The 18,470-nt window shown below is 39.6% G+C and overlaps 1 protein-coding gene across 15 annotated transcripts in view; it reads left to right on the top strand.

Moving 5' to 3' along the window:
- Positions 1–219: 219 nt before the first annotated feature.
- The window catches only part of LOC146403748 (uncharacterized), a 286,927-nt gene continuing 268,676 nt past the window's right edge, over positions 220–18,470 (top strand). For 5 of the 15 annotated variants that reach the window (XR_014843506.1, XR_014843502.1, XM_085021891.1 and 2 more), the window contains exons 1-2: positions 220–333; positions 14,278–14,365. Coding sequence is in view for 3 of the 15 variants with exons in the window: in XM_085021891.1 (XP_084878017.1) it covers positions 294–333; positions 14,278–14,365 (128 nt within the window). In the remaining 12 variants the exon portion in view is untranslated. Of the gene's footprint in view, positions 334–7,793; positions 7,904–9,793; positions 9,913–14,277; positions 14,366–14,562; positions 14,765–18,470 lie in introns of those variants that run through there. The other 10 variants (XR_014843501.1, XR_014843499.1, XR_014843498.1 and 7 more) reach the window with 8 other exon arrangements.

The following is an 18,470-nucleotide window of genomic DNA, read 5'->3' as shown; positions in this document are numbered from 1 at the left end:
AAAAAAAAAAAAAAAAAAAAGAATGTAAACATCTGCCTCTTTTAGAAAAATGATTTGATCTGTATAATTAATTACTCATTGTGCAAAGTTCTTGGAAAACCTCTTCTTCCTAATATGCATTTTGTTATGTTAACAAGGGGACTTTGAGACCTTACCAAAGGATTGGCTGGTTGCCATGAGAACCAACCATGTGATTAGAGGGTTGGACCTTTCAGTTCCACTCTTCAACATCCAGGGAGGGGAGGAGAGATGGAGTTTCAAGGCTATCTCCATAAAAATCAAAAGGATGGAGTATGGAGAGCTCCGAGGTTGGTGAACCCATGGAGACTGGGGGTGAGTGGCACACTCTAGGAAAACTTGGAGCCTCCTTGCTCTTCCCCCGTACCTTGTCTTGTGCATCTCTTCCATCTGGCTGTTCCTAAATTCTATGCTTCGCTTAAGTAAAATGCAGTAAGAAAGTAAAGTAAGTAAAATGTTTCTCTGGGTTCTGTGAGCTGCTCTAGCAAATTAATCAAACCGGTGAAGTGGGTCCTGAGAACGTCTGATTCATTCGGTCAGAAGCGCAGATAATAATCTGGACTTTCAACAGGCATTTGAAGTTGGGGTGGGAAACAGTCTCGTAGGACTGAACCCCTAATCTGTGGGATCTGATGCTGTCTCCGGGTTAGCTAGTGTCAGAATTGAGTTCAATTCTGCTAGTTGGACGTGTTGGAGGGAATCCTCCCCTGCTACACATTGGAATTGGGTCCAGGAACATAAAAAAGACTCAGAGAGGATAATGACACTTTCTTCAGCTTTAAGTTACAGCTCAGTAACTACCATGTAGAGGTCGTGGTTAATTGCACAGTTCTCAAGCTTTACCAAGATACTGCTGTGGTTTTATGATGTTCCCTGCTTATTCCTATCAAGAAAAAAAAAATGCTGATTTAGTACAACCATCCCCAGATTTCTCATTCCTCCAGCTCAGCAAGTGGTCAATAGAAAGTAAACATTAAATTCTCTGACTACCAGTTCAATTAACTAGCGGGGCCTGAAATGCTGTAATTAACATTTAACCCAAAAGCCCTGAAGACTGTTTACTGGGATCTAAACTGTCAGCCCTGTTAATTATTCAAAGACTAGTTAACAGTGACTTTTGTCTCCCCACTCTTGTTAGGTACAGCATATTCTTGGTCAGACCGTGGGTCACAGCATATTTTAAGAGCAAGAAGAGGCCACTAAGTTGCTCTGTGCACTCTTTTCTTGTAGTATTAATGTGTGTAAAATGGTTGCATCTTTACGTGTCATGTGATAATCACTGACATGGGGACAAAAATTCCACCATTCTGGGTAGGATGCAGCAATCATGTTTGCAACTACTTTCTGGAGGGCAAGGACTGGGGCTTATCCATCTCTGTTTATATGCTCAATATGTCTGCTCTTAGTCCATGGTGACATTGACACCGTTCTTATTTTTTGAACTTTATGACCTGTTATTATAGCATTAAAATATGTCTTAGTATCCAGCAGGATAATCTCTCTCTTTTTTTGGCCATGCCCACAGCATGTGGAAGTTCCCAGGTCAGGGACTTAACCCTCACCACAGCAGAGACCCAAGCCACCTTAGTGACGACACCCCAAGAGAACTCCAAATCCCTCCTTCTTAGTGTTACTTTCTTCTCCCATATTTCATTAAGCATTAGGTCCAATTTTCTTGCTTCTTTTCACGTCTCATAATTTTTGGTTGACTGCTAGGTGGTGTGCGTAAAAGAACAGTAGAGAGTGAAGTTAATAATATTTACACCTGAAAAAGGCAAAATTCCTTCTGTCAGGCCACCAAGGCAGGATCTGAGTAACTGCAGCCCCAAGAGCTTGCACTTGCCCTTTGCCTGGAAGTCTCTGCTTACCCGCCCTGCCTCCAAGCTTGCTCCTGAGTTTCAGGAGAACCTGTGGGAAAAAAGAGTTGTGCAACAGCCTTTTTTTGAGTCAGGAGGTCTGAGCTCTACTGTCCATCATGCCACCTGACATGTGGGCTCTAAAATGTTGTTAAAATTTCTACAGATTTCTTTTCACCTGTGTTTAGAGCAGATTCTTTCTGCTCCAGCTACACACTGTGGGTGACAGCAGCTCTGAGTCTTTTCCCTCTTAGGAAGGGCTTGTCATTTTCAGGAAATTTCCCCTTAGGTTTTTTTGCATCCTCAGCTATCAGTTAATATTTAAAAAAACAACAGGATGTCTAAGATCATTCTCATGTTTAGAACGAGAGTGCAACATTCTTGTAGTTTTCTCTGTCCCACACTGAGGAGGAAGTACTTTATTTGGTCTTTCTAATTGGGAGGGCCCATAGTTTCCTTTTCCTGTCTGGTTCTAGCATCAAGATTATGTTAGGGTTGACTTCTTAAAATTATTTGTAACAACTTGTGAAAAAATAGGAATTCTCTCTTCCTTGGAAGTTTACAACAGTCTAGACCCCCACAGCTGAGGGATAAGATACCAATTACTCCAATTTCTTTAACGGCTTTTGAGATGTACATCATGATCAAGTAAGATTTATCCCAGGGATGCAAAGATTCTTCAATATCTGCAAATCCATTAGTGTGATACATTCACCGAATTAACAAACTGAAGAATAAAAACCGTATTATCCTCTTAAAAGACATGGAAAAAGCCTTTGACAAAATACAACACCCATTTCTGATTTTAAAAAAATCCTTCAGAAAGTGGGCATAGTGGGAACCTACCTCAACGTAATAAAGGCCATATATGACAAACCTACAGTGAACATCGTTCTCCATGGTGAAAAGCTGAAAGAATTCCCGCTGAGATCAGGAACAAGACAAGGATGTCCTCTCTCACCACTATGCTTCAACATAGTTTTGGAAGTCCTAGCCAGAGCAATCATAGAAGTGAAAGAAATAAAAGGAATCCCAATTGGAAAGGAAGAAGTAAAACCATCCATATTTGCAGATGACATGATACTATACCTAGAGAATCCTAAAGACTCTACCAGAAAACTGTTAGAGCTCATCCATGAATTTGGCAAAGTCGCAGGATATAAAATTAATACACAGAAATTGATGGCATTTCTATACACTAACAATGAAAGATCAGAAAGAGAAATTAGGGAAGCAATCCTGTTGACCATCACATCCAAAAGAATAAAATACCTAGGAGTTAACCTACCTAAAGAGTCAAAATACCTGTACTCTGAAAACTATAAGACACTGATGAAAGAAATCAGAGATGACACAAACAGATGGAAAGACATATCATGCTCTTGGATAGGAAGAGTCAATATTATCAAAATGTCTATACTACCTAAGGCAATCTACACATTCAGTGCAATCCTTATCAAATTACCAAGGACATTTTTCACAGAACTTGAACAAAATATTTTAAAGTTTGTTTGGAAGTACAAAAGACCCAGAATGGCCAAAGACATCCAGAAAAAGAAAAATGGAGCTGGAGGAATCAGGCTCCCGGACTTCAGACTACTGCAAAGAAACAGTCATCAAAACCATATGGTACTGGCACAAAGACAGAAATATAGATCAGTGGAACAGGAAAGAAAGGCCAGAATTAAACCCACACACTTACAGCCAACTAATCTCTGACAAAGGAGGCAAGAATATACAATGGAGAAAGGACAGCTTGTTCAATAAGTGGTGCTGGGAAAACTGGACAGCCACATGGAAAAGAATGAACTTAGAAAGCTTTCTAACACCATACATAAAAATAAACTCCAAATGGATTAAAGACCTAGATATAAGACCAGAAACCATAAAACTCTTAGAGGAAAACATAGGCCAAACACTCTCTGACATAAATGACAGCATTGTCTTCTCAGATCCACATCTTAGAGTAATGACAGTAAAAACAAAAATAAACAAATGGGACCTAATCAAACTTAAAAGTTTCTGCACAGAACAGGAAACCCTAAACAAAATGAAAAGACAACCCACAGAATGGAAGAAAATATTTGCAAGTGATTCAACTGACAAGGGATTAATCTTCAAAATTTATAAACACCTTCTGCAGCTTCATACCAAAAAAACAAACAACCCCATCAAAAAATGGGCAGAAGATCTAAATAGACAGTTCTCCAAAGAAGACATGCAGATGGCCAAAAAATACATGAAAAGATGTTCAACATCACTCATTATTGGAGAAATGCAAATCAAAACCACTATGAGGTACCACCTTACACCAGCCAGAATGGCCATCATCCAAAAGTCTACAAACAATAAGTGCTGGAGAGGGTGTAGAGAAAAAGGAACCCTATTACCCTGTTGGTGAGATTGTAAATTGGTGCAACCACTTTGGAAAGCAATATGGAGATTCCTCAGAAAACTAAACATAGAACTACCATTTGATCCAGCAATCCCACTCCTGGGCATCTATCCAGAGAAAACCATGACTCGCAAAGACACATGTACTCCGATGTTCATTGCAGCACTCTTTTCAATAGTGAAGACATGCAAACAACCTAAATGTCCATTGACAGAGGAGTGGATAAAGAAGAGGTGGTACATATACACCATGGAATATTACTCAGCCATTAAAATGAACGAAATACCAGCATTTTTAGCAACATGGATGGACCCGGAAATTATCATGCTAAGTGAAATCAGCCATACAATGAGACACCAACATCAAATGCTTTCACTGACATGTGGAATTTGAAAAAAGGACAGACTGAACTTCTTTGCAGAACAGATGCTGACTCACAGACATTGAAAAACTTATGGTCTCCGGAGGAGACAGTTTGGGGGGTGGGGGGATGTGCTTGGGTTATGGGATGGAAATCCTGTGAAATTGGAGTGTTATGATCATTATATAACTACAGATGTGATAAATTCATTTGAGTAATTAAAAAATAAACATTAAATAAAAAAATAAACTTCTTGAGCATGTGTGGGTGTGTGGGAATTTGTTGTTTTTTTAAAAAAAAACATTTTTACATTTCATCCAGTGTTTTAACTTTTTTGACATGCTTCTGGTAAGCCTTTGTTCTGTAAGATTGGAACAGAGATGGATAAGCCCCAGTCCTTGCCCTTCAGAAAGTAATTGCAAACGAGGGAGGCAGATATAACTACTTAGAAACTACATATAACTGCATTAAAAAAGGCTGATGAGTAGGCTTCTCCTGGGTAGCACAAAGAATCACATTCTTAGTGAATTTATCCCAATCTAAGGTCTTTAATAAGAAATGTAACGTCATTGAATCCAGGAGGCTGATCCTCCATTAAGCAAAATCATGAGACAGATGTGCAAGCATGGATAATAAATGTGTAGTTTAGAGTAAGGGATCTCCTTCCCAATTATTGGACAGCTGTGGCTTGCTATATGGCTCACAACCCTTCCTAAAGCTGAAGCACTAGAGGAAAATAAAGTAGCTATAAGTTTGACATGACAATGTGCTAGGAAACAAAATAAATTATCTTTTAAAATATTTGTGTTATCTATAGGTATTTCCTCTTTTTAAAATGTTTGTATTGTTTAATTACATCCTCTTTTTTACCAGTCTTTTCACAAGCTGAGCCTATTATTCCAAAACACCAACTTTTGTTTGTATTAATCTTCCCTCTGTCTTTTTAGTGTATTTCTTTGATTTCTGTATTTATTTATTCTTACTTCTTTGAATATATTCTGTTGATCTTTCCCCCAACTTCTTGCGTTGACTACTTAGCACATTTTTTTTAACTTTCTATTAAGAAAAATGTTAAAGATATATGGTAGAGAGAATAGAGTAACATGTTCCAATGTGCTCAACCAACTTCAACTGCTACAATTTATGGACTCTTATTTCTTCTGTACCCACATCTATCTTTATTATTTTATAGGAAACCCTAGACATTATATTATTTCATTCATAAATACTTCAATGTCATTTCTAAAAGATAACGCATTTAAAAAAACCAGAGTTCCCATTGTGGCTCAGTGGGTTAAGAACCTGACATAGTCTCTGAAGCTGCACATTCGCTCCCTGGTCTTGCTCAGTGAATTAAGGATCTGGTGTTGCTGCAACCTGGGGTGAAGAGCACAGATGCAGTTTGGATCTGGTGTTGGTTGCCATGGCTGAGGTGGACTCAGCTGCAGCTCCAACTGGATCCCTAGTCCAGTAACTTCCATATGCTGCAGGTGTGGCTGTAAAACTAAAACTGAACTAAACTAAAATAAAATCTAGCTATATTTTTATTATATATTTAGCTAAATTTCTTAATATCAATTATTATTATTACTATTTTTTTGTCTTTTTGCCTTTTTTTTTTTTTCCTAGGGCCGTTCCCGCAGCATATGGAGGTTCCCAGGATAGGGGTCTAATCAGAGCTGTTGTTGCCGGCTCACGCCACAGCCAAAGTAACGCAGGCTCCGAGCCATGTCTGCGTCCTACACCTCAGCTCACGGCAATGCCGGATCCTTAACCCATTGAGCAAGGCCAGGGATCAAACTCGAAAGCTCATGGTTCCTAGTCAGATTCGTTAATCACTGAGCCATGACGGGAACTCCACATAATATCGATTATTAAACAATTAAATCCTGTCTAAATATTCTGTGATTCTTCTTTTATCATAGATTAAATTCTTATGTCTATACTAAAATTTGTTTTAGACTGGTCTGTTTACTTGATACATCTATGGAATCATTATAATGTTGTTAAATCAGCTATAACATAAATTTAAATATCTAGCTTGGCAAGTTTCCTCACTTTTTTATTTTCAAAATATCATTTGTTTCTTTCTCATCCGTTTGTTATTGTAGAAGAAAAACATCAGGAACATTTTCTGTCAAAACCTCTCAGTTACAATAATTTATCTCTTCATAGTATTAGTAGTATTTTCAGTAATGGTTAACATTTCGCCTATCAGTTTTAGGTTAGAAGATGCCTCAGATGCTTTCTGTGCAATATATCTCTCCCTTTCAAAAATCAGTTCAGATGGACAAAATTACAGTCATTTTTTAGTGAAGAAACCACAGTACAGAGAAGTAAGTACCTTGTTCAAGGTCAAAACACTACTAAGTAGCAGAAATAGATATCAAGTCCAGATTATTTTACTTCTAAGATGTTACAGCCTTCTTTGTATTCTTCACACTGCCCTTTTCAACTGGTAAAACAAATAATTGCTCTGTTAACTTATGTTATAACATGTGCTTAAAAAGGAAAGTTGTGCTTGAAAAAAAAAAAAAAAAAGACTGAAGAAAGGACTGATTGGGAAGGAAATGTCCAAGAATGGGTCATCTGAGGTCAAGGCCATGGACAAGCAAATGCTGAGTATCTGAAGGAGAGCAAGCATGCACATTAAGTATATCCAACTGTCACCATGCTCCCTTCCCTGCTCAGTATTCAATGGCCCTTGCTTCTTGCTCCCCAATTCCACTTATAGGCAATTGGTTTGATTTGAAAATGCTATAGTAAAATAAACAAGATGATGACTGAAGAATAAACAGAGATAATAAGAGATATCATTCTGTCAGCCATACCATGTGCTAACTCTTCATCTGATGACTTTATCTAGTCTGTATTTCTCTCAGTTTACACGCAAAGAAACTGAACCTCAGGGAGGTTAAGTAATTTGCCCCACCCCCACCCTGCCCCACAAATGCACAGTTCCTGTATTGTAGGAGAATCCAAACCAACATCTGACTGTCTTACTGCCTTAGCATGATACGTTGCAATAAAACAGTGAGGTTATCAACTGTAAGTAAGGTTGGAAAGTTGATATCTGATCCATCAACTTATTTTGGGACACCTGCAGTCACAGGTAGTGACAAAAAACCAAGCTAAATATTGAGTCTTCCTCTGCTGTTTCCAGGCAAAACAGAGGCCAAATCCAGAACTGTTCTTGCTCAGTAAATGGGAAGCCACAAAGGAAGGAATCTGGAACCAGAGAAAGCAACTGGCTAATGATGCCTTTATCCACAAGTAGGATGTGATCCTTTCTTATATTCTCAAGAGGCACTTACTTGTATTTGTCTTAAAGCACTTTTCCTCCTCATTATCAAAATTCTAGAGACATTAGATCTGACCAACATAAGCTGTATTGGTAATTCCTAAATGAATACCAAAGTTAGACAGGAGTCAGCATGGCAGGAAATAGAACACTCAAGCTGGTTATAAATATACATGTTTGCTGCAAACCTAGAAAGAATTGCTCCACCGCCATTCCTTATGTAGGCTGCAAAGTCCTTAAGAGCAGAAGTAGTAAAAATTAACAATTGTTCATGTTATATTATCTCAAGAAAGACTATGATTTTGAATCCTCACAACAACATTGTGTTATCCAATGTATTATTACGGAGATTTCGGAGCTGTTGCAAATGCAGGACAGAAAATTCAGATCAAGCCACCCAGGTAGTGAATGACAGAAGTTGCCTTTGAATGTAGTGAATGAGCCATGGGTATGCTGAAGTCTCAGTGACACAGAAAAGCAAGAAAGAAATGGAAGCTAGGACTGTGCAGTCACGGAGCACAGCTACCTCTTGTGAATGGGGTGGCTTTTGTCAAAGTGAAGAATTCTTTGGGAACATTACTAATGTGGATATAATTTGGATCATTCTTTCGTCAATAAAACATTTATTAAACTTTCTGATGTCATGCTAGCCAGTGACTAGCAGAGTATCTGGAATGTAATAGACACAAATTAACTGTTTAATGAACATATCCATTTCAATCCTTGCAAAAATGCAGGCTTCCATCCTGGTAGAGATTATATTGCCACATTGGGTCTTCATATGAACCATATCTGTCTTCAGCATGGTGGAGCCAATAGTAGAATTCATGAAGGATTTGCCTGTTAAGATTTGACACACTTAAAAATAAGCGTTAGGAAAGAGTTGGTAGCAATGCTGAGTTGGCAATTAGGAAATGGAGAAAGAAAAAGTAGAAAATAAAATCACCATCTTCACGAATTTTCCAAAGTTGAAGAGAACAAGAGAAGCAGCTGGAGAACAGAAACACATTGAATGTGAAAATATGCCATGGCGCATGCTGGAGTCTCAGTGACATAGAAAAGCTTAGGATAAAAGAAAAAGCAAGGAGTTCCTGTTCTAACTCAACAAGTTAAGAACCCAACATAGTGTCTGTGAGGATGTGGGTTCAATGCCTGGCCTCACTCAGCATGTTAAGATTCCAGCTTTGATGGAAGCTGTGGTGTCGTTCACCAATGTGGCTCGGATCTGGTGTTGCTGTGGCTGTGGTATAGGCTGGCAACCACAGCTCAGATTCCACCCCCAGCCTGGGAACTTCCACATGCTGCAGATGCAGCAGTAAAAAGAGAGGAAAAAAGGAAAGAAAAACAAGATTTAACAATGCATTAGTTCGCTGGGTTTACTATAACAAAGTACCAACCAGGTGGCTTAACAATAGGAATTTATTCTCACAGTTCTGGAGGCTGGAATTCACAATCAAGCTGTCTATAGGGCTGTGCTCCCTCTGAAGGCCTTACAGAGGAACCCTTCCTAGCCTCTTCTAGCTTCTGGTGGTTGCTAGCAATTCTTGATATTCCTCGACTTGTAGACCCAGTGCTCCAATCTCTGTCTCCATTGTCACCTAGTTTTTGGTATTTTGTCATAGTACCTCTAGGATACTACTCCAGACTTTGGTACTGAGAAGTGGCTACTGCTGTTGGAAATAACTTAAAATGTGGAAATGGCTTTGGGATGGTAATGGGTAGAGTCTGGAAAAAATCTGAAGCATTTTTTCCAGCTTAGATTACCTTAAAGAGATGTATAGACAATTGTATAATGGAATGGGAATGTCTGTCCTATCCTTGTCCCACTATTGTATTTTGGAGGCAGAGAACTTGTTTCTTAGTTTTACAGATCAACAGATGGAGAATAAACTTTCCCTCAAGACTGCAGCAACACCAGCTCCTGCCTGAATTTCTGGCTGGCCTGACCTACAGATTTCAGATTAGCAGTCTCCACAATCAAGTGAGCTAATTCCTTAAAAAATAAATGTGTGTATAATCAATTTATGAGTATAAAATCAATGTACTTATATAATCTTTTGATCTTTTTGTATAGAGAATGCTATTATAAAAAGCAATAAAGAAACCTCTCAATATGCTTCATACCTATATTAGCTTCATACTTAAGTTGTTAGCTCATTGAACGCTATTAGAATTGATCATTTAGCAGGTTTAATTTCTTTAAGGCATTAGGAATACAGATACACATGTTAATTGCTAGCATTAAAGATGTTTCTGCAAGAGTCATGAAAAAATAAATATAAAGGTTAATTATACCTCATTAAAGCTTTAGCAATATACACTGTTATATGTTTATTTGGTCTGATTAGAAGGGAGCTGGTTGAACATACTATATATATATCCAGAAAATAGGCTGTAGGTGCCTAGGTCAGGGCTTCAATATATATGTAAATATAAATATCAATCAATGAGATTGAAATTGATTTTCTGTTGATTATAAACATACAGGGAGTTATTTCCTCACTTCCCTCTGTGTCTCTTCTTAAAAAAACTTACAAATCATTTCAAAATATCTAATAAATATAAGCTATGGTTGAAGATTCCATATGATATCAAGGGATGTATATGTATAATATATGTAACACATAGCAAACACCTATTAAACTATACATTGTTCTCTTTAAGCTGATTTCAGGGCTCCACTGGAAAGTGTAAAAAGCTTAGGAGTTCCCGTCACAGCTCAGTGGAAACCAATCTGAATAAGTTTCCTATGAAGATGAAGGTTTGATCCCTGGGATCACTCGGTGGGTTAAAGATCCAGCATTGCAGTGGGCTGTGGTGTAGGTCGCAGACCAGACGCGGCTTGGATCCTACGTTGCTGTGGCTGTGGCGTAGACTGGCAGCCACAGCTCTAATTGGACCTCTAGCTTGGGAACCTACATATGCTGCCAGTGTGGCCCTAGATAGACAAAAAAAGAAAAAAAGAAAAGAAAGTTTAAAGCCCAGCCCAGAGCTGATGTATCAATAAAGGAAAAACAAACAAACAAACAAAAAAAACCTTGATTTTTGAAATTATAGGCTGAATATAATAATATATTCAAAATACATAGAAAATATGTATGGCAGAGCCATGCGTATTTCCCAGAGACATCTATAAATGTTTTCCCCACCTGCATTCTTTTATTCCTATTTTTAACCTCGTATGTGACAGTGGTAATGAGAATAAAAAGTGAATATTGAAGAAATGAACTGTAGCTGCTGTCACATGTGGAACACAAAATTTATGACTTGGGGGTTTGCTGCACTTGAAGTTGGGTGAAATGCGACCCCAATCCTCTCATACCCAGGGGTCACGGCACACTGTGTATCATCAGAAAATCCAGCAGAAAGGTTACTAACAAAAGGGACTTTTACCAGCATCCTTGGTTGTCAGATGACTTTACTGAAAATAATTGTGATTCTCTATAGATGACATGGAAAGGGAAGTCGTGCATGCATGAAATTCTCATTTACGGGTCTGCTTTGAGATGGCATACCCAGGCCTTCTTGGTTAGCCTTTCTTGTTCTCATTTCAATTCCAGGCTTGAGCAGCACTGAGGATTGAATGGGGATTTCTCTTCTCTACTCAGTTACTGGCGTGTTCATTGAGATTGCCCCACCCTGGCTGCTATCATGATGTCTCCAGCCTGTGTGAGCTCCAGGGGTTTGTTAGTTTGCAGCTTCCTAGTCGTTAGTTTTTTGTTTGTTTATTTTCCTCATCTTTAGTTATTCTTTGTCTGGTTTCATGGAGATTTGCCCTTAGAAGACAAAGCTTACATTTTAGAGAAAAACTCAAGGGGACACTTATACAGGCTTCAACAACTACTTCTCTGCCAGCTTTCTTGTTTCTGAGTATGCTGCTTCACAAATTCCAGCCACCCTCATTGTCTCTTATTTTCACATCTTCTTTTTTTAATTGAAAATTTATTTTTATTGAAATACAGCTGATTTACAATGTTAGTTTCAGGTATACAGCAAAGTGATTCAGCTACATATATATGTCACTATATATTACATATATATCACCATATCACACACACACATATGATATATATGTATATCTTTGTTTAGATTATTTTCTGTTACAGTTATTGCAAGATATTAAGCATGGTTCCCTGTGCTATACAGTAGATCTTTGTTGATTCTCTATTTTATATATAGTAGTGTGTATATTTTAATCCCAAACACTTAATTTAACCCTCCTCCCCCTTTCCCCTGTAGTATCCACAAGTTTGTTTTCTGTGTGAGTCTATTTCTGTTGTGTAATTAAGTTCCTGTGTATCATTTTTTAGATTCCTCATATAAGTGATAGCATATGATATTTGTATTTCTGTGCACATCTGTCTTCTGACCTCAGCAAAGCCACTCTGCTCTGTTTGTGGTCCTCCACCTATGTGGCCATCTGGAAGTGTCCCCAGGGAGAAAGACTTCATGATCCTGAGACCCCTTTCCTTAAGTTCATTCTCTTAGGAATCGTAGACCTGCACTGTCAGTTTTCCAACATCTAAAATAGTTGTTCTGAATCTTTTTTTCAGTTATATAATTGTTTTTGGCAAAAGGCTGGGTCCTTACAGGCTGCTCCATCATGGCCAGAAGTAGGATTCTCTAAGAACATGTTTTATGTTTGTTTCTTGCCTTGGGAGTAACTGGAATATCCAGATTGCACAAATACAAATTCCAAACTGGAAGTATTTAATTTGCCTCCTGCAGGATGTCTACCTTGTCCTCTCCCTGTGTTGACTGGCACAGTATTTCTAGACTACCCTTTCACTGAATGTATAACCATTCTTTTTTCATTAGTTGATGAGCAATAAAAGCTAAATCCCTAGATTACAGAGTCTGGATTTCCTTTCCATAATAGTCACAGTTTCATCACAGTTACTTGCTCTAATTACATTGCCTAGAATAAACTAGCAGTTAGTTATATTTCACTGTGTACTGATTAGACCATGCATAGAGTAATGTTTGTTTTGATTGTTCCTTATTAAGAGGAAGATACACTGTCTTAAGTCAAGTTACCAAGAGGCAGATTCTGAAATGAGGGCTTATTTGAAAGTGGCTTATTAAGGAAGGTCTCTGAGGAAGATTCATGAGGAAGGTTGCCTGGAAGCGGGACAGGGAGGGAGAGGAAGCAAGCAGGGAGGTTCGACTCAGTCCAAGAGGGAAGCGCTTGCCTGAAGGAGACACCTCCAAGTCGTCCAGAATTGAGAAAACGTTATCGGTGAACTGGGCTTGCAAACTTCTCCATCTGCAGTTTCTTAGCCAAAGGGTTTGGAGGATAGGCAATCAATTCCCAGATGCACTGGTTTTCCACCTGCCCACAAAAGAGTCTCCAGCAGCTCAAGGACTGTTGTTATACAAACTGCTGCCTTTGGAATGGAATAGCAACAAGAGCCTGCTGTATAGCACTGGGAACTATGTCTAGTGACTTATGATGGAGCATGATAATGTGCAAAAATAGAATGTGTACATGCACGTGTAACTGGGTCACCATGCTGTACAGCAGAAAACAAGTGTATTGGGGAAACAACTATTAAAAATTTAAAAAAAGAAATAGACTGGGCAAAAGCACATCTAAAAGCAAGAAAGGAGTGCACAGACCATGGTATAGGACTGCTTGAGTTGAGTGGTAGGGTATTTATCTAAGGTGTTAATATTCCCAGGGAAGAAAAAATATGGTCTTTGAATAGTGTCTTGTAAAATGGGGTTGCATATGTTCTCTAGAGTCTCAAGAAGTTAAACTAAAACTTCTGGGTGGAATAGACCTCAGAAAGGTGAGAGCTGCTCTGAATATTTTAACAGAGTTCTCTGCAGATGCCACAGTGGGGGGAGCGCCTTTACATTCTGATTCTTAGGTGTTCAAGATCATCCTGCCAGCACATCCAACCAACAATAGAGCATTAAGACATGGTTTCCAAAGCTTCCACATGGTGAGCAAACCAGACAATCCAGTTGTCAAACCTGACCCTCTGAATACATTTTAAGAACAAGGACAAATATCCTACAAACAGCTAACTGTTAAATGTCCAAAAAAATCACACATTTATTAAAATAAGGCATTCTGTTATCAATTTCTTATTTTCCCTGCATCACCTGTTCTGTCTTATGGAAAGGTTTAGGTATAAGATAATGTGGGGCCAGGAGAATGAAACAAAAGGGGAAAAAACTCACTTCTGTACCTTCTTTCTCTCTTTTAGCAGCACTTTAAATAAGTAAAGGGAATCAAATGAAATCTTAGGAGAAGGAGGCCCTACCCAATATGGGGATATTCTGAGAAGGAATTTTCATTTTTTCACTTCTTTCTCTCTCTCTCTCTCTTTTTTAACAGCTTTGTGTACCAGTGAGCCTATAAATATAAACATTTTAGGTGTGGAGATTGGGCCTCTAGAGGAAGACTCCAGGGACTTTGGCAAAATGTAAGTAAAGAAAAACACCCTCACTCTGATCAGAAATGCCATGTACCACCCCTCTGAGGAGACTTTGCCTTTAAGAATCATGCAAATGGGGCGGTCAGAAAGGCAGAGAGACAGGGACAGCCATTTTCTGTTTCTAATGGTCCATGTCCAATCCTTCTAACTGAGGCTTTATCAAAATAAATTTTTATTTTTTCTAGAGAGCAGAAAATCCTCACTAGCAGGAGCTATTTAAAGTCTCTGGCCTTGCATTGAAACTGCAGATTTGGCAGTAGCAGGTTTCAGCTGGATTTTCTGGGCAGTAAGTAATGCAGCAGCAAATTTACTCTTTTTAATATAATGGCAACCGTCATTGGAAGTCAAGGGAATGACTTCAGGCAGTGCCAAATTTTAAATGAAAAATCTAACTATAGCCTTTCCTTTAGCTCGCTGGGAGAGCATGGAGCGATTGTGTGGGAAGCCAGGGTGAAGGGCGACCTCAGCCTGCCCGCTTTGGAGACTAGCTCAGGGGATAGCTTAGGTCAGCTTGCCCCACACCTGGCCCCTGGGGAGGATTTGCAGTCGTGTGACAATGGGAGCAGCATGCAATTGAAAAGCAACTTAGCTGGGTTGAACCTGTGTAGAGCTGGTATCAAGCAAAGGAGGTTTCCTCTTTGATCTCTGAGCCCTTGAGCTGCAGCATGAGAAATGATCAGAGTTATAAAGTAAGTACCTAAGTTCCTGTGTAAGCCAGCCGGCCAGTCTCCCGGCCTTTCCGGATTCTATGCCAGGCAGAGGTGAGTCCCTGATGGAGCCAGGGCGGCGTCGGGGTGCACATTGTCATTATGTATGTGAGGGGAAGCAGCTGCTCACTCTGAATGGTTCCTCTTTTCTCTCTGCAACCTTCTGTCCCCTGACCTTCCACTCCACCTTAAAAATGAGTCTTTTTACAAGAGCAGTTTCCTTTGTGTATAATACTGTAAATCCAGGTAATCTCTACCAATCGAAAAGTAGCTCTTTGGAGTAGAGGGTACAATCCTGAGCTAAACCCGAATTGAGATATGTCAAAGAAGGTCTGGAAAACTTATGCAATAGGGTTGTCAAGAGCATCTTTGCAAGAAAGATGGAAACTTCACTTAAGAACCTTTGCTTAAGCGAAGAGGAAGCCAGAAGGGCCAATTCAAACTGGTCATAAACCTAAAGTCTGAATACAGCATGGGGCCACAGGCACTCCGGCTTGGGACTCCCATTAAAAAGTGTAAGCAAGGACTTCTTCCCACTGTGGTACAACGAGATCTGCAGCTCTGCAGCAGCAGGATGCAAATTCCAACCCTTGCCTGCACAGTGTGTTAAAGGATCTGGTGTTGCTGAAGCTGCAGCGTAGGTCACAAAGGTGGCTCAGATCTGATCCCTGGCCGGGGAACTCCACATGCCCCAGGGTGGCCAAAAAAGAAAAAAAAAAGTGTAAGCTTGAGAAGAGAGGGTTTCTCCCCTTTGATTTCAGATGTTTTTTCAGTTTTACCCTTGCAGGGCTCAGTGCATTCATGATGAGCCCAATGGGAGACTTCAAGGACTGTTATTAGAAAGTGACAGAAGTGCTGCCCACCTAGTGTAACGGTACCCAGAAAAGGGACCCAAGGGACCAGTGCCCCAGGAAGAGGCTGCAATAGCTGGCTCAGAGATCAGTGGAGCCCAGGATGCATAGCCAGGCACAGAAGTGATGGTCTCCAGCGGAATCTGCAGCAGAGGTACCAGCCTCTGCAAAGAAGCCTATCAGAATTTACACATGAGATACCTTTAGATGGAGATGCCTACTAATTCTTGGGCAAAAGGAGCATTTCAGGAGTGGGAAGAACCACATGCACAAGTAGAGAAAAGAGGCCTGCAAAAGCAAAACAACATTCCCCTTGGGAAGCATCTCTTGCTTTGCTCTGCACAGTCGAACCAGGCAGCAAAATAGCTGTAGTCCTTTGGATTACTTTCCTTCACACAGATTCCCAGGGGATGGGAATGGTATGGAATCTAACCACAGAAAAGACAACCACTGGAAGAATCCAGATCCACAGGGCTCTCAGCAGTTCCCTTGAACAGGCTAGTGAAACAAAGTAGAGAGGATGGCTAACATCTGAGACCAAGTTTGAAGGCCCTATAGTTTCAAACTCTAGAAGGAATAATATGATCAGGAGGGTTATTACCTGGGTCAAAATAGATACAAATGAAAGAGAACAGAGTCAGCAGCCAACCACCAATGGAGCCACTGTCCTCCAGTACCTGTCAGTATGGCTTATTATGGTATGAGCCTTGTAAATACAGAGAGGTTTTTTAACTTGCCCCTCCCAAGGTTTTCCCAGAATTGAAAAATACATTTGGCATCTCCCTTAAAAAAATGTTTTTGTTTTTTTGGATGCAGCATATTGTGGCTTGAGGTGTGCGATCTTAGTTCCTGGAACAGGGATTGAACTCAGGCCACGACAATGAAAGTGCCACATCCTAACCACTAGATCACTGGGGAACTCACTGTATTTCCGATTTTTGAGATGTAAAATCTATCAGGTACCATCAAATGAAAATTCCTCAAGTCTCTTTTCTCTATCAAAAGGGGGACTAAAACACTTTTAGAAGCAGAAAATGAGCTATGTAAGCATCCTAGTAGGTGTGTTTTAAATTCTGTTTACAAATAGTACTTTTGATCAGTGAATACCATATGTTAAGTATTGTTTCATCATTCTTTCCTATCAGACATAAAATGTCACTTTCAAGTCAAAATGTGCACATAGTATGCCTTCAATAAATATGCATTAGAAAATGAGTGCCATTCACTTGACACTTTTGACCTACTCTTTTCACTTTCACAATGATCCTCTTGTCTTTATTTTAGGAATTTTTATAGATGAAGATCTTAGAGGAGTTACCATCCAAATGTACAATTTAATAAATATGACCAGGATAGATAAATTTAGTAATACTTAAAATAAAACAATGGATCAGCCCCCAGATGACTTTTTTTTTTCTTTTTTTAAAGAAATAGTTTTTCCCAAACTGAAAATACATTTGTTTTATGATGGTTAAAGTAGTGTGTATCCATTGTTAAATTTCCCAGTGATTCATAAAGTATCTTAAAAGAATTCCAGATAGAATCCCCAATGTGACAACTATCCTGTAAGGTTATAATTGAGTTGGGGGCACCAGCCACCCTCTTCCCAAGTTCAGCCCCACTACTGAGCTTTGAAACTTGGTTTTGACTCAACTAAACAGGGTGGTTTCTTGAGATCTTTGATTTTCATCAACCCTCTCTGACTCAGGTTCAATTCCTGGCCTCGTTCAGTGGCTTAAGGGTCCGCTTAGATCTGGCATTACTGTGGCTGTGGTATAGGCTGCCAGCAGTAGCTCCAATTCAACCCCTAGCCTGGAAAACTCCATATGCCGCAAATGTGGTCCCCCCCAAAAAAAAATTCAGACTACTACAATAAAATCCTGAAAGAGACTGTGGAGGTGGCCCAAAGGCGGGGTGGGGAGTGGAGATGCATGTTTAGGATATGCATCTTGGAGAAATTCAAGAAGCTGACAGATACCGCATCAGAAGAGTTAGCAGAAGAAGACTTGGTGGAGATGAGTGCTTCCAAACCAGTGCCAGAGGATGAGGAAGAAGATGTAGAAGAAGCAGTGCTGGAAGATGAATAGACATTAAATAGTCTGGCAGGAGGGTTCCCATTGTGCAAGGCTGCTTTTGACTTCTTTTACAACATGGATTCTTCTATGATACAGGCCCTGAAACTAAGGAAAATAGTGGAAGAAGGACTCATGGTGTGTATAAGCATTTTTAGAGAAACAAACACCCTAAAGAGTCAGGCACATGCTACAATATATTTCTATGAAGTTGCAGGGAGGGTGCCTGCCTTCCCTGCCTCCCTCTCCACCCCCTTCACCTCTGCCACCTCCAAGACAGCAAGACCAATCCCGCCTCTTCCTCCTCCTCAGCCAACCCAACAGGAAGAAGATGAAGAGCTTTACGATAATCTAGTTCCACATAATAGTACGTAATCATCATGCTGAGCAGTTAATAGACTTACCTGTTGTGTATGTATTTGTACCTGTGTGTGAAAATCTCATGAGTGTATGGCAAGACCTG

This window comes from Sus scrofa, chromosome 4 (assembly GCF_054392235.1).
Source record: "Sus scrofa isolate SSC_HxYL_T2T_F1_AM1 chromosome 4, Sscrofa_HxYL_maternal_Yorkshire_Landrace_v2.0, whole genome shotgun sequence".
In the NCBI taxonomy this organism is placed as follows: domain Eukaryota; kingdom Metazoa; phylum Chordata; class Mammalia; order Artiodactyla; family Suidae; genus Sus; species Sus scrofa.
The sequence above is the reverse complement of the archived record's forward strand: the minus strand, read 5'-3'. Positions and strand labels throughout refer to the sequence as shown.